The sequence below is a fragment of the Limanda limanda genome, chromosome 5 (assembly GCF_963576545.1).
Source record: "Limanda limanda chromosome 5, fLimLim1.1, whole genome shotgun sequence".
Lineage (NCBI taxonomy): Eukaryota > Metazoa > Chordata > Actinopteri > Pleuronectiformes > Pleuronectidae > Limanda > Limanda limanda.
Window position 1 is genome coordinate 163,402 of NC_083640.1, and position 16,352 is coordinate 179,753.

Sequence of the window (16,352 nt, forward strand, 5' to 3'; positions counted from 1 at the left end):
GCTCATTGGTTGCGACAGGCGGTGGGGGCGGGGCCTGAGGCAGAACTATCTCATCAAACACAAAAAATGTTTTACATCAATCAATTAACACAATCGACCCTCAGCTCCTCTAGTCCGGCCACACCCCCTTTCCTAGGTTATGATCCATTTCCTGATTTTGATTTGCATGTTTCTTAACAACAGCTGACATCACATCCTGTTTACTTCCGCTGGTCCAATCAGATTAACTCCAAATGTTTATGGCTCATACATACCTCGATTATTTTTAAAGGAACAGTCCAACATTGTCGTCTCAGTTTCATGTCTGTGTACAGAGACCGGTCCTGGTCAGCCTAGCTTAGCATTAGCCAGGAAGCAGAGAGAGACTGACCTAGTTAGCCTAGCCTAGCTCCATCTGAGCAGAACATTAATGGAACTGTTGCGTTGTCGTCGCTTCCTTAGCGTCGAACGTTGTTGTTAGTTTGTGTTAATTTTACTGATTTTAATGTAAACATCAGATTCTATTGTGAGACAGTAAAAACTTTAAATTGTGATGAAATGTTTATGAGAAAACACACACACACACACACACACACTGTCACCTGCTGGACTCTGTTGCTCAATGTTGCTTCTGTCTGTATTTATTTTCTTCTTATCGATATTTATCAATATTTATAAAAGATGCTCCAATAAACTATTACACTATCAAACTGTTGCTATGGTGATGAATGACACTATGGCAGTGAGTAACATGCTCACACACACATCACTGTAAAGATGGAGTACACATGGTTCCCGCCCAGAAAGTAGCCGGTGAAGGTCGGAGGTTCAAATCCCTGTTTGAGGGTCACAGTGGGCGTGTCCTCAGCCTGCACATGAGTCTGTTAGCTGTTAGCTGTTAGCATCACCCTGAGGCCTCAGATACAAACAAGCTGCTGTACTCTGACAATGTGGGGGATTCATCCATATATATATATATATGGATGAATATATTTATATATATATATATGATTTTTAATTAGTTAATCTTGTGCGCCCCCTTGTGTTTCTTATAAGGAAGTGCAGCTCACGCCTTCTGCTCAGAGGGAAGACCAACACACCGGAAGTCTGGTTTTTATCTTTCAAAATAAAGGTTTAGGACTTTGGTTGAATAATAAATCAGTTTGTGTTGAAATCGGATTAAAGGTGTTTATACTCAGAGGAAGTTTGTAACGTGACAACCCGGAGGGAGTCGTGTAATAGATTACTTTAGAGTTTATACACGTGAACACAAACGGGCTTTTATTTTGAAGGTCTGTACCGGAAGTGTGTCGCTTTCTGCAGAAAAGGAGGAGCTGAAGGTCACAGCTGCAGGAACATCTGTATCGATCACCAGGTGCGTGGCGTGAGACAGCAGGACGGAGCGACAGACAGCTGCTACATCCCTGTCTGTCTGATCCTCCATCAGCTGCCTCCCTGTCTCTCTCTCTCCCTCTCTCTCTCTCCTCCCTGCCCTGCCTCTCTCTCGCTCTCCTCCCTGCCCTGCCTGTCTCTCTCTCTCTCTCTCTCTCTCTGCCCTGACTGTCTCTCTCTCTCTTTCTCTCTGCCCTGCCTGTCTCTCTCTCTCTCTCGCTCTCCTCCCTGCCCTGCCTGTCTCTCTCTCTCTCTCTCTTTCTCTCTCTCTCTTCCTCTCTGTCTCCTGCCTGTCGCTCTCTCTCTCTCTCTCTCTCTCTCTCTCTCTCTCTCTCTGCCCTGCCTGTCTCTCTCTCTCTCTCTCTCCCTCTCTCTCTCTCTCCTCCCTGCCCTGCCTGTCTCTCTCTCTCCCTCTCTCTGCCTGTCTCTCTCTCTCTCTCTCTCTCTGTCTCCTGCCTGTCTCTCTCTCTCTCCCTCTCTCTCTCTGTCTCCTGCCTGTCTCCCCTCCACCACCTGTCTGTCTGCAGTGATGGGGAACCGGGGGATGGAGGAGCTCATCCCTCTAGTCAACAGACTCCAGGATTCCTTCTCGTCCATCGGTCAGAACGCGACTCTCGATCTTCCGCAGATCGGAGTCGTTGGAGGACAAAGTGCAGGAAAGAGCTCAGTGCTGGAGAACTTTGTGGGCAAGTGAGTGCACCTGTCTGCCTGTCTGTCTGTCTGTCTGTCTGTCTGTCTGTCTGTCTGTCTGTCTGTCTGTCTGTCTGTCTGTCTGTCTGTCTGTCTGTCTGTCTGTCTGTCTGTCTGTCTGTCTGTCTGTCTGTCTGTCTGTCTGTCTCTCTAACAGTCTGTCTGTCTGTCTGTCTGTCTGTCTGTCTGTCTGTCTGTCTGTCTGTCTGTCTGTCTGTCTGTCTGTCTGTCTGTCTGTCTGTCTGTCTGTCTGTCTGTCTGTCTGTCTGTCTGTCTGTCTGTCTGTCTGTCTCTCTAACAGTCTGTCTGTCTGTCTGTCTGTCTGTCTGTCTGTCTGTCTGTCTGTCTGTCTGTCTGTCTGTCTGTCTGTCTGTCTGTCTGTCTGTCTGTCTGTCTGTCTGTCTGTCTGTCTGTCTGTCTGTCTGTCTGTCTGTCTGTCTGTCTCTCTAACAGTCTGTCTGTCTGTCTGTCTGTCTGTCTGTCTGTCTGTCTGTCTGTCTGTCTGTCTGTCTGTCTGTCTGTCTGTCTGTCTGTCTGTCTGTCTGTCTGTCTGTCTGTCTGTCTGTCTGTCTGTCTGTCTGTCTGTCTGTCTGTCTGTCTCTCTAACAGTCTGTCTGTCTGTCTGTCTGTCTGTCTGTCTGTCTGTCTGTCTGTCTGTCTGTCTGTCTGTCTGTCTGTCTGTCTGTCTGTCTGTCTGTCTGTCTGTCTGTCTGTCTGTCTGTCTGTCTGTCTGTCTGTCGGTCTGTCCTGGTCCAGGACCTGCTGGAGACGGTTTCTCCTCAAAGAGCTGAAGCCACTGAGTCTTCATCCAATGAGATGATGAATCCGTCTCCAGCCCTGAAACTAAACTCTCCTCCTCCCCCCTCAGAGACTTCCTCCCTCGTGGTTCCGGTATCGTGACCCGGCGCCCCCTGGTGCTGCAGCTCATCAACTGCCCGACAGGTGAGACACGCAGCAGACAGACGGGTCTTGTTGGCCTGTGATGTGACGACCTGCGCTTGTTGTTTGACTCAGAGTTTGCTGAGTTCCTGCACTGCAAAGGAAAGAAGTTCACAGACTTTGATGAAGTTCGTCAAGAGATCGAAGCTGAAACGGATCGAGTGACAGGACACAACAAGGGAATCAGTCCCGTCCCCATCAACCTGAGAGTCTACTCCCCCAACGGTGACGCCCTGAGACACCCCCCCACTCGCAGTCTGACACCAACCCACAGACCAATGAGCAGTCTGTGTTGAGCACCTTGTCTTCTTCCTGTCCTCAGTGTTGAACCTGACTCTGGTGGATCTCCCCGGGATGACGAAGGTCCCGGTCGGGGACCAGCCGGCGGACATCGAGCACCAGATCAGAGACATGCTCATGCAGTTTGTCACCAAAGACAACTGCCTCCTATTGGCAGTTTCTCCCGCCAACTCTGATCTCGCCAACTCTGATGCGCTGAAGATCGCCAAGGAAGTCGACCCGCAAGGTCAGACTTCGCCAAAACCACCATCCACTTTCTACATCCTTTACACAGGGGCCCCAGATATCCTTTGGCCCCTGCGTGTTGCTGCTCTGTAAGAGGTGCAGGTCTTGTTGTCGTATAAAGTGTTTGTACTTGTGTTGAAATGAATGCATTTTGAAGTGTGTGTGTTCAGGTCTCAGGACCATCGGTGTCATCACCAAACTGGATCTGATGGATGAAGGAACCGATGCCAGAGATATTCTGGAGAACAAACTGCTGCCGCTCCGCAGAGGTACAAACACATGACATCACAAAGAGTCCTGCTTTCTGATTGGTTCTCTGGTACCTGTTCACATCTGCAATAACCCTGCGTGTCAGTGGTTATAATTAGACCTGCTGACGTTCTAATGAGCCTCAGCTGCAGGCAGCAAATCTACAGATGACTCCGAAGAATGAAGTCTTAAAATGATGGAATATTTTCCTAATACATTCACATTGTCCAACCAATAAGATTAGAGACAGGATCTTTAGCTTATTGAGATCAACCAATCATTGATCACCATATGATGTAAGTGACATCATTACTGTATAAAGAAGTGGATACAAGGAACAGAAAGAAAAACACTTAGGTTCCCGGTGTATAAATGTTTGGCAGGTAACCCTAGCAACTGATAACTCTGACTGTGTCAGGTTACGTTGGGGTTGTGAATCGCAGTCAGAAGGACATCGATGGGAAGAAGGACATCGTTGCAGCTCTGCAGGCTGAGAGGAAGTTCTTCCTGTCTCACCCGTCCTATCGACACCTGGCTGAGCGCATGGGCACCGCCTACCTTCAGAAGATCCTCAACCAGGTGACACAGGAACTCACCATTCATGGTCATCAGTTGTCTTCTCGCTGTCTGTCCCTCTACAGACTTCCTCTGAGGAACGAAATGCTCTCAGAATGTCCTCTAAAGATGTCCAACAGGTCCTCTATCAAATTCACATCTCATTTGTCTCATAATCACGATTCCCAGTTTGTCACTCAACACGAGTCAAACAGAAACTTAGTGATCAGTGAATAAAGCTCAGTCCCATGTGAGGATCCTCTCCCAGGAAACACACAGGTGCTGATGTAACTGAACACAACAACACAACAACACAACAGGATTCACTACATGAGAAGAACCAGTTTGTAACTTCATGTTTAAAGTGTTTATTTATAAATGTCCGAAAACCTTGACCTCTAAACGTCTGACCCTGAACCTGGGTCAGAACCACATGGTACAGTCCTTCTCTTTGACAAGAAGTTACATTTCCTCTTTAATAACAATAAACCTTGTCCGTTACCCATAGCAACTAACCAACCACATAAGGGACACGTTGCCAGGGTTACGCAGCAAACTGCAGAGTCAGCTGCTGTCCATCGAGAAGGAGGTGGACGAGTACAAGAGCTTCAGACCCGACGACCCGAGCCGCAAGACCAAAGCCCTGCTGCAGTCAGTACAAGTACACAGTAATACACACACAAGTACACAGTAATACACACACAAGTACACTGTAATACAAACACAAGGACACTGTAATACACCTTAACACAAACTTATAATAATAAATAAATAATACAGTTAACAAGAGAGGGATGAGAACTCAGATGAATATTAGCTGTTGTTGGATTCATAATGAGAGAGGGAGTGGGGGCCGGTTTAGTTTCGGTGGGAGAAGGAGAAGATCATGAGTTGTGATGAATCCCTGCTGTCGATCCAGAGTTGGGCCCTTTTCATGGGTAAGCCCAGTTGGGTGTAAAATAAAATGAAAAGACTAAGATGTAAAGAAATTCTGCTGCAAGAGCATCAACATATATTAATATTAAAATCCTCAATAATGCAGATCCAGTCATAATCGGGCAGAAGAAAGAGCAACGGTCTTTGAATCTGACCTTGACTCCCACCTCTGCCTGACAAACGGGGTTTCTCACCCTGAACGCAGGGGCTCTGCTCTCAGACAAGCTTCAGTGATACCGAGAATATTAGTAGATGTAAGAAATCCTGAACATGTAAGACTTGTATAAAACTGGGAGACGAGTCTTTAGGGGAATGTAAATTATCAACATTTCTGCAAGTGAACAAGAGTAAATTTGTATGTTGATGTTTTTATTTTTGGGTATTTTAGCAGATTTAAAATGAGATGCGATGTTTTTTGGAGGCTGCTTAAATTGCTCAGTTGATGGCGGGGGGGGGCCTATAGGAGCTGGTGAGTGTAGTGCCACAGATCCGTCTCCTGCACAGCAATACACAACTAATACACACTAATACACACACACTGATATACAACTAATACACACACACTGATACACAACAATTACACAACAATTACACATTTATTCACATAATTTTCATATGACAACTATCAACATGAACTGGTATGATGTGTGTGTGTGTGTGTGTGTGTGTGTGTGTGTGTGTGTGTGTGTGTGTGTGTGTGTGTGTCAGGATGGTGCAGCAGTTTGCTGTGGACTTTGAGAAGCGGATCGAAGGATCTGGAGATCAGGTCGACACCTGTGAACTGTCGGGAGGAGCCAAGATCAACCGAGTGTTTCACGAACGCTTCCCATTCGAACTGGTCAAGGTACAGCACACACACACACACACACATACAGACACACACAGACACATGTACACACACACACACACATCAGACATGTTGGTTTAACAAAGTATCAGTTACAATCCATCCACACGTGTGTGTGTGTGTGTGTGTGTGTGTGTGTGTGTGTGTGTGTGTGTGTGTGTGTGTGTGTGCAGTTGGAGGGTGATGAGAAGACTCTCCGTAAAGAGATCAGCTACGCCATCAAGAACATCCATGGAATCAGGTGAGTTTAAAGTCCCGTTGTGTGTACCTGTGTGTGTGTACCTGTGTGTGTGTACCTGTGTGTGTACCTGTGTGTGTACCTGTGTGTGTGTACCTGTGTGTGTACCTGTGTGTGTACCTGTGTGTGTGTACCTGTGTGTGTACCTGTGTGTGTGTACCTGTGTGTGTACCTGTGTGTGTGTACCTGTGTGTGTACCTGTGTGTGTACCTGTGTGTGTGTACCTGTGTGTGTACCTGTGTGTGTACCTGTGTGTAACCGTCCCTCGTGTCTCTCTGTGCAGGACGGGTCTGTTCACACCTGACATGGCGTTCGAGACGATTGTGAAGCGTCAGATCGCTCAGATCAAAGCGCCGTGTCACAAGTGTGTGGACATGGTGATCAGTGAACTGGTGAACACGGTCAGGCAGTGCACTCAGAAGGTACCGCTGATGCTAATGCTACCTGAATGCTAATGCCACTGAGAATATAACTGCTGATGCTAATGCTACCTGAATGCTAATGCCACTGAGAATATAACTGCTGATGCTAATGCTACCTGAATGCTAATGCCACTGAGAATATAACTGCTGATGCTAATGCTACCTGAATGCTAATGCCACTGAGAATATTACTGCGGATGCTAATGCTACCTGAATGCTAATGCCACTGAGAATATTACTGCGGATGCTAATGCTACCTGAATGCTAATGCCACTGAGAATATTACTGCGGATGCTAATGCTACCTGAATGCTAATGCCACTGAGAATATTACTGCGGATGTTAATGCTACCTGAATGCTAATGCCACTGAGAATATAACTGCTGATGCTAATGCTACCTGAATGCTAATGCCACTGAGAATATTACTGCGGATGCTAATGCTACCTGAATGCTAATGCCACTGAGAATATTACTGCGGATGCTAATGCTACCTGAATGCTAATGCCACTGAGAATATTACTGCGGATGCTAATGCTACCTGAATGCTAATGCCACTGAGAATATTACTGCGGATGCTAATGCTACCTGAATGCTAATGCCACTGAGAATATTACTGCGGATGCTAATAGTACTGCTACTACATGACTGTCAAAATAAAAGCCTGGTTTAAAAAAAGTTTTTAATTGTGGTTGGTTTAACGTCACAGTCCCTGTGTGGTTCAGTCTCTGACCTCTGACCTCTGTGTGTTTCAGTTGGCTCAGTATCCGATGCTCAGAGAGGAGATGGAGAGAATCGTCACTCAGCACATCAGAGACCGAGAGAGTCGCACTAAAGAGCAGGTCAGTCACATGACACGCTCACCAGCTGCGTCCCGTTCAGCTTCTTCCTTCGGAGGCTGCATTCTGAATGTGTCCTTCCCAGCCTGACCACCGGGTGGATCCTTCCCGGCCCGACATATCCCATGATTCATTGCTCAACTGTTATTACTCAGTGGTGTATAAGTACCTGAAAGTTATACTTGAGTAAAAGTACAGATATCTTACCTGAAAGTGAAAGTCACACGTCAGAAAATTGAGTCAAAGACTTAAGGTAGCTCATATTAAATGTACTTAAGTATCAAAAGTATCTGGTGTTGAAATGTACTTAAGTATCAAAAGTTAAAGTGAGTTTTATAGCCTATACAGACACAAAACAACCCAAAATGTTTCTCCTCAGGATTTATTTCTACTGACTGAAAGATTATAACGAAAATATACATTTACTGTATAATTTTACAAATTTTGATCCGAGATGCTACATTATTTTCAGTGACTGTTCTGGTCCATTCTCATCCGGAGTTATTGTTGTTAAAATCAGCTGGTGGGAAATGAGGTTGTTGAACAGAGTTGGACCATATGTTCAGATCTGTAACTGATTCATCTCGAGTCTGAAGATTAGAGATTAAATCCAGAGAACCTTTCCCACTAACGTTGTAGTAGTAATGCAGTCAGCTGTGTGTGTTTGTGTGTGTCTGGTTTGTGTGTGTGTGTCTTGTTTGTGTGTGTGTGTGTCTGGTTTGTGTGTGTGTGTGTGTGTCTGGTTTGTGTGTGTGTCTGGTTTGTGTGTGTGTCTGTGTCCTCAGGTGATGCTGCTCATTGACATCGAGTTGGCGTACATGAACACAAACCACGAAGATTTCATCGGCTTCGCAAAGTAAGAACCTGAGTTCACCTGCAGGGGGAGCCGGTGGGGGGGGGGTTACCATGGTTAGTGCCCACCCTGCCAATCAGATGTAGGATTGAACCGGTTACTGTGTGTGTGTGTGTGTGTGTGTGTGTGTGTGTGTGTGTGTGTGTGTGTGTGTGTGTGTGTGTGTGTGTGTGTGTGTGTTTTGTGTGTGTGTGTGTGTGTGTGTGTGTGTCAGTGCTCAACAGAAGAGCAGCCAGATGAACAAGAAGAAAGCAGCAGGAAACCAGGTGAGTTTACAGATTACCCCGGGGGGGGGGGTGTGTGTCCTCATTCTCATTTCTTTCTCTCTTTCTATCCTCTGCTGCCATGGCAACCAGGAGGAGACCATGGTGAGTGTGTGTGTGTGTGTGCTCGAAGCTGATTGATCAGTGGTCACATGACTGATGATGATGACATCACCTGGTGTTTGCAGGTGATCCGTAAAGGTTGGCTCACCATCAACAACATCAGCATCATGAAGGGCGGAGCTAAAGAGTACTGGTTCGTCCTGACGGCCGAGACGCTGTCGTGGTACAAAGACGACGAGGTGACACTCACTCAACATGTCCTCCATGTTTATCATCAACTCAGCATCAAGTTCACTAACCATGTTAATCCTTGAAGACTTGAAGCTGTGTTAGCGTCAGCGTCGCGTGGCTCCGGCTGTTCTGACAAGACTCTGTTCCCCCTCTGTTGTCTCCGCCTGCAGGAGAAGGAGAAGAAGTACATGCTGCCTGTGGACAACCTGAAACTGAAGGACATCGAGAAAAGCTTCATGTCCAGCAAACACATCTTTGCTCTGTTCAACACTGAACAAAGGTCTGTGTCTTGGTTCTCAATCAATGACTGATAAGCATGATGGTTGGAAGTCGGTTCCTCTGGTTCTCGGAGAACGACTGCTGGTCACTGTGGATGCAGATGTAACGAGTGACATCATAACTGTCACAGGAACGTGTATAAAGATTATCGTCAGCTGGAACTGGCCAGTGAGGCTCCGGAGGAGGTGGACAGCTGGAAGGCGTCTTTCCTGAGAGCTGGAGTGTACCCTGAACGCAGCGTGGTACGACCTCATCGTCATGACATCATCCTCATCCTGCTGATGACATCATCATTTCCTCATCATTGACCACAGTGGATGTTGTTCCTGACTCGTGTTAATGTTCTGCTTCATTTCGCCCCCTGCAGGACAAAGAAAAGGTGAGAACGTTTTCTTGTTCCTGTCCCTATCATCTGACCCCTAACATCTGACCCCTGACCTCCATCATCTGACCCCTAACATCTGACCCCTGACCTCCATCATCTGACCCCTAACATCTGACCCCTGACCTCCATCATCTGACCCCTAACATCTGACCCCTGACCTCCATCATCTGACCCCTAACCTCCATCATCTGACCCCTAACATCTGACCTCCATCATCTGACCCCTAACATCTGACCTCCATCATCTGACCCCTGACCTTTATCATCTGACCTATGACCTCATTTGACGTCAGCAGTTAACCTCTGAAGATTCTCAGTGACCGGCTGACGATCTGATGGTCGACACTCAGTGTCATGCGTGTCTCGAGGTCACGTGACCAGCAGCCATGTTTCTTCAGGTGGAGGGGGAGGAGTCGAGTGGTGACGGACAGATCCACAGTCTGGATCCTCAGCTGGAGCGACAGGTGGAGATCGTCAGGAACCTGGTGGACTCGTACCTGTCAATCATCCACCGCACCGTCAGAGACCTGATCCCCAAGACCATCATGCACCTGATGGTCAACAACGTAAGACTCACACACTCACTCACACACTCACTCACACACTCACAGTCACACACACACAGTCACACTCACACACTCACTCACTCACTCACTCACTCACTCACTCACTCACTCACTCACACACTCACAGTCACACACACACAGTCACACTCACACACTCACTCACTCACTCACTCACTCACTCACTCACTCACTCACTCACACACTCACAGTCACACTCACACACTCACACACACACACTCACACACTCACTCACTCACTCACTCACTCACTCACACACTCACACACTCACACACACACACTCACACACTCACACACTCACACACTCACTCACACACTCACACACTCACACACTCACACACTCACTCACACACTCACACACTCACACACTCACACACTCACACACTCACACACACTCACACACTCACTCACACTCACACACACACACACACACTCAAACACTCACACACACACAGTCACACACACACACACACACTCAAACACTCACACACACAGACGCTTCACTCCTGAGGCTGTGATTGGACGAGCCCTCGACGTGTTGAAGTTACCGACTGACGTGACGTGACTTCACAAATGTTCTTTATAACAGTTTTAAATTGTACTTTACATTCATATGGAATGAGTGTGTGACTGAGGACCAGTTTACTCTTTCTGGTGTTAAGTTCATAGTTCAATTGCACTTATTGTGTTGAGGGTTTTAATGGAATACTGAGAAAGTTTAATAACAACAATAGGACAAATAAGGTCCAAATTATGAGCAGCTTAGTATGCCGTGGACATGTGAGTTTCCTTCTGTAGTTTGGGAGGACAAATGTTTGGGACTCAGAGACTCGGAGAGTCACAAGGAAAGAGACACAGACACGCAGCTGCAAAGCTCAGGAAGTTTAAATAGGACCTAGGACGGGGGGGTCAACTGCTTCTTAGGATTGTAAAAATGCCGAAAACTGGAACTTCACGTCAATTCCCGGCAGTTCCTTTCCTGCAGGTTCCCGTCAACAGACGTGAACCTGAACTTCCACAGAAATGTACACTTACACACCTGAAGTAAGGTGACCTGTCATGTGACCTCTCACACCTGAAGTAAGGTGACCTGTCATGTGACCTCTCACACCTGAAGTAAGGTGACCTGTCATGTGACCTCTCACACCTGAAGTAAGGTAACCTGTCATGTGACCTCTCACACCTGAAGTAAGGTGACCTGTCATGTGACCTCTCACACCTGAAGTAAGGTGACCTGTCATGTGACCTCTCACACCTGAAGTAAGGTGACCTGTCATGTGACCTCTCACACCTGAAGTAAGGTGACCTGTCATGTGACCTCTCACACCTGAAGTAAGGTGACCTGTCATGTGACCTCTCACACCTGAAGTAAGGTGACCTGTCATGTGACCTCTCACACCTGAAGTAAGGTGACCTGTCATGTGACCTCTCACACCTGAAGTAAGGTGACCTGTCATGTGACCTCTCACACCTGAAGTAAGGTGACCTGTCATGTGACCTCTCACACCTGAAGTAAGGTAACCTGTCATGTGACCTCTCCGCTCCTCAGACAAAGGAGTTCATTCACGCCGACCTGCTCGCTCAACTTTACTCCTGTGGAGACCAGAACTCTCTGATGGAGGAGTCACAGGAACAGGTGAGACACATGGAGGGAGGGAGGGAGGGAGGGAGAGGGAGGGAGGGGGAGAGAGAGAGAGGGTGAGGGGGAGGGAGGGAGGGAGGGAGGGAGGGAGGGAGGGAGGGAGGGAGGGAGGGAGGGAGGGAGGGAGGGAGGGAGGGAGGGAGGGATGTCATGTTTCTTCTTTACTTCAGATTAAAAGTCGTCGTCATGGTGATGGAGGTCAATCGATGTAATAACTCTCTGTGTCTCTCTGTCTCTGTCTCTCTGTGTCTCTCTGTGTCTCTCTGTCTCTGTCTCTCTGTGTCTCTCTGTCTCTGTCTCTCTGTGTCTCTCTGTCTCTCTCTGTGTCTCTCTGTCTCTGTCTCTCTGTGTCTCTCTCTGTGTCTCTCTGTCTCTCTGTGTCTCTCTCTGTCTCTCTGTCTCTGTCTCTCTGTCTCTCTGTCTCTCTGTCTCTCTGTGTCTCTCTCTGTGTCTCTCTCTGTGTCTCTCTGTGTCTCTCTGTCTCTCTGTGTCTCTCTGTGTCTCTCTCTGTCTCTCTGTGTCTCTCTGTGTCTCTCTGTGTCCCTCTATCTCTCTGTGTCTCTCTGTGTCTCTCTCTGTCTCTCTCTGTCTCTCTCTCTGTCTCTCTGTCTCTCTCTCTGTCTCTCTGTCTCTCTGTCTCTCTGTCTCTCTGTCTCTCTGTGTCTCTCTGTGTCTCTCTGTGTGTCTCTCTGTGTCTCTCTGTCTCTCTCTCTCTCTGTCTCTCTGTGTCTCTCTGTCTCTCTGTGTCTCTCTGTCTCTCTCCGTCTCTGTGTCTCTCTGTCTCTCTGTGTCTCTCTGTCTCTCTCCGTCTCTGTCTCTCGGTGTCTCTCTGTGTCTCTCTGTCTCTCTCTCTCTCTCTCTCTCTCTCTCTCTCTGTCTCTCTCTGTCTCTCTGTGTCTCTCTCTGTGCTTCTCTGTGTCTCTCTCTCTCTCTCTCTCTCTCTCTCTCTCTCTCTCTCTCTCTCTCTCTCTCTCTCTCTCTCTCTCTCTCTCTCTCTCTCTGTCTCTCTTTGTCTCTCTGTCTCTCTCTGTGTCTCTCTGTGTCTCTCTCTCTCTCTCTCTCTCTCTCTGTCTCTCTGTCTCTCTCTCTCTCTCGCCCAGGCTCAGCACCGGGATGAGATGTTGAGGATGTACCACGCCCTGCGTGAAGGCCTGAACATCATCGGTGACCTCAGCACCACCACCATCACCACGGCGATGCCTCCACCTGTCGACGACTCCTGGCTGCAAGTGACGGGGATGCCCTCTGGACGCAGGTAACCTAGCAACAGGTCAGCTGCTCCACGGGTTCTGCAGTGTTCAGTGTCACTGAGTCCGTCCGTCCCTGCAGGTCCCCTATGTCCAGCCCCACCCCCCAGAGACGGGCAGCTCCTGGACCTCTTCGTCCCGGCAGCCGCGGCCCCCCTGGACCCCCATGTCGTCCCGTGGTGTCACCTGAACCTGGAACTCCGCCTTCTGTCCCCTCCAGGCCCAACAGAGCGCCCCCACCTGGAGTCCCCAGGTAATCACACACTCTCACTGATGAAAAACAGAATCCACCTGGAGACATGTCTGTCTGTGTGATCCTGTCTGTACCTGTCTGTCTGTCTAATAGTACCACCATGAAGAAGAGTCTCAGGTGTGTCAGTATCAGAGCAGGTAGCCCCGCCCCCTCATATTGACCATATATGGTTATTTTTCAGAATCTCTATCAGTGACCAGTGAGGAATCCACCAATGGTACGTCAGCGTTCTGTGATGTCACTGTGTCTCACCAACTGTGTTCAATTAGATTTCTGTCCATCACCCTGTTACTGACTGTCTGTCTGTCTCTCTGTTGTTGTTGTTGTTGTTGTTGTTGTTTGTTGTTGTGTCCAGTCGGAGGCCTCCTGCATCTCCATCATGCTTCTCCAGACCAGTCTCAGACTCCGCCCACACACACTCACACACAAAGTCTTTCACGGCAGCTAAACTGGTGCAAACTGGTGTCAGGTTCACATTGTTGTAGTTTAAGAAGTTTTGGACTGGTTCCACTAGTTCCACTGGTTCCTGGTTCCACTGGTTCCTGGTTCCACTGGTTCCTGGTTCCACTGGTTCCACTGGTTCCTGGTTCCTGGTTCCTGGTTCCACTGGTTCCACTAGTTCCACTGGTTCCTGGTTCCTGGTTCCTGGTTCCACTGGTTCCACTGGTTCCACTGGTTCCTGGTTCCACTGGTTCCACTGGTTCCTGGTTCCTGGTTCCTGGTTCCACTGGTTCCACTAGTTCCACTGGTTCCTGGTTCCTGGTTCCACTGGTTCCACTGGTTCCACTGGTTCCTGGTTCCTGGTTCCACCAGTTCCACCGGTTCCACTGGTTCCACTGGTTCCACTGGTTCCTGGTTCCACCAGTTCCACCGATTCCACTGGTTCCACTGGTTCCACTGGTTCCTGGTTCCACTAGTTCCACTGGTTCCACTGGTTCCTGGTTCCACTGGTTCCACTGGTTCCACTGGTTCCTGGTTCCTGGTTCCACTGTTTCCACTGGTTCCACTGGTTCCACTGGTTCCTGGTTCCTGGTTCCACCAGTTCCACCGGTTCCACTGGTTCCACTGGTTCCACTAGTTCCACTGGTTCCTGGTTCCACTGGTTCCACTGGTTCCACTGGTTCCTGGTTCCACTGGTTCCACTGGTTCCACTGGTTCCACTGGTTCCTGGTTCCTGGTTCCACTGGTTCCACTAGTTCCACTGGTTCCTGGTTCCTGGTTCCACTGGTTCCACTGGTTCCACTGGTTCCTGGTTCCTGGTTCCACCAGTTCCACCGGTTCCACCGGTTCCACTGGTTCCACTGGTTCCTGGTTCCTGGTTCCACCAGTTCCACCGGTTCCACTGGTTCCACTGGTTCCACCAGTTCCACCGGTTCCACTGGTTCCACTGGTTCCACTGGTTCCTGGTTCCTGGTTCCTGGTTCCTGGTTCCACCAGTTCCACCGGTTCCACTGGTTCCACTGGTTCCACTGGTTCCTGGTTCCACTAGTTCCACTGGTTCCACTGGTTCCTGGTTCCACCAGTTCCACCGGTTCCACTGGTTCCACTGGTTCCTGGTTCCACCAGTTCCACCGGTTCCACTGGTTCCACTGGTTCCACTGGTTCCTGGTTCCACTGGTTCCACTGGTTCCACTGGTTCCACTGGTTCCTGGTTGTACTGGTTCCTGGTTCCACTGGTTCCACTGGTTCCTGGTTCCACTAGTTCCACTGGTTCCACTGGTTCCACTGGTTCCTGGTTCCTGGTTCCACTGGTTCCACTGGTTCCTGGTTCCTGGTTCCACCAGTTCCACCGGTTCCACTGGTTCCACTGGTTCCTGGTTCCTGGTTCCACCAGTTCCACCGGTTCCACTGGTTCCACTGGTTCCACTGGTTCCTGGTTCCACTGGTTCCACTGGTTCCACTGGTTCCTGGTTGTACTGGTTCCTGGTTCCACTGGTTCCACTGGTTCCTGGTTCCACTAGTTCCACTGGTTCCACTGGTTCCACTGGTTCCTGGATGTACTGGTCTCTGTGGGTTCTATCTGGTCCCAACACATGCCTGCTGGGTCCTCCTCCTTCCAGTAAATTCAAACAGGTTTCCTCTCACTCCAGATTTCTACTTGTCCCAGTTGGATGCAGCAAGTTCCAACTGTCTCCAGTGGGAGTCACTGGTTAAAATCAATCGAGATGGAACCAACATGTTTTTACTGATAACCACAAGATCATTTTGTTATGGTTTCTACTGCTGCCACCTCACAACAGATGTGTATTGATAGTTTTCTTATGTTCCATAATGGTCCCGCCCTCTCTGAGTCAGAGACAACATTTCACCTTCTGGACAGTTTGTTAACAGCTCACACCTGAGGGACAAGTCTCCACGTGTTTTCAGACAGGACAGACACCCCCCCACTCATATCCTGAACTCTCTTTATGACATCACAGAGCCAGCCAATCAGCTGTCAGCAGGCATGGGGGGTGTGGTTGTATTTGAAGCTGTGGTCATGTACAGTTTAGTTTCATCAGCATAAAAATAATCTATTTGTATCTATCCAGACTACAAGTTTTTAAAGTTTGAATGTTACTGGTTCTCACTGGTTCAAGCACCAGTCGATTTACTCTTGCCCTCTTTTCTTTTGTCTTTCTTTGTTGTTGTTTTCTGTCTTTGTGTTCACAGTCGTCCCAGTAAGAGTAGCCCCGCCCACGGAGAGAGCCCCCAGTCGTCTTTGGAAGGTTAAAAGTGTCCACACGTCATGTTGCTGCTGTGGAACCTTCCAGTGATAATGATATTGATTATCAGCACATGATCAATATAAAGCAAATGATCAGCAGAGTACTACTGCAATATTTAGTGTTTAAATATGTCTGTCTGCTGTCAGGAGGGTGAGACAGGTCAGCAGCCTGTCTGTCTGCAACTGTCAAATTAAACTGTCAGAGTCATGTGATCGTTCTGTTGACGACTCCAGAGA

At 48.5% G+C, this 16,352-nt stretch overlaps 1 protein-coding gene across 1 annotated transcript; it reads left to right on the forward strand.

Annotated features, from left to right (window-relative positions):
• Nucleotides 1-1,900: 1,900 nt before the first annotated feature.
• Nucleotides 1,901-16,121, forward strand: dnm1b (dynamin 1b). The gene is made up of 23 exons (XM_061071506.1): nucleotides 1,901-2,061; nucleotides 2,930-3,003; nucleotides 3,076-3,225; nucleotides 3,323-3,526; nucleotides 3,696-3,794; nucleotides 4,193-4,353; nucleotides 4,838-4,980; nucleotides 5,974-6,109; nucleotides 6,286-6,353; nucleotides 6,634-6,772; nucleotides 7,526-7,612; nucleotides 8,395-8,465; nucleotides 8,677-8,728; nucleotides 8,819-8,830; nucleotides 8,914-9,027; nucleotides 9,190-9,299; nucleotides 9,429-9,540; nucleotides 9,666-9,677; nucleotides 10,081-10,248; nucleotides 11,816-11,902; nucleotides 13,009-13,163; nucleotides 13,238-13,408; nucleotides 16,061-16,121. Exons 1-23 carry the CDS (start codon nucleotides 1,901-1,903, stop codon nucleotides 16,119-16,121), a joined length of 2,547 nt encoding a protein of 848 aa, XP_060927489.1.
• Nucleotides 16,122-16,352: the final 231 nt, after the last annotated feature.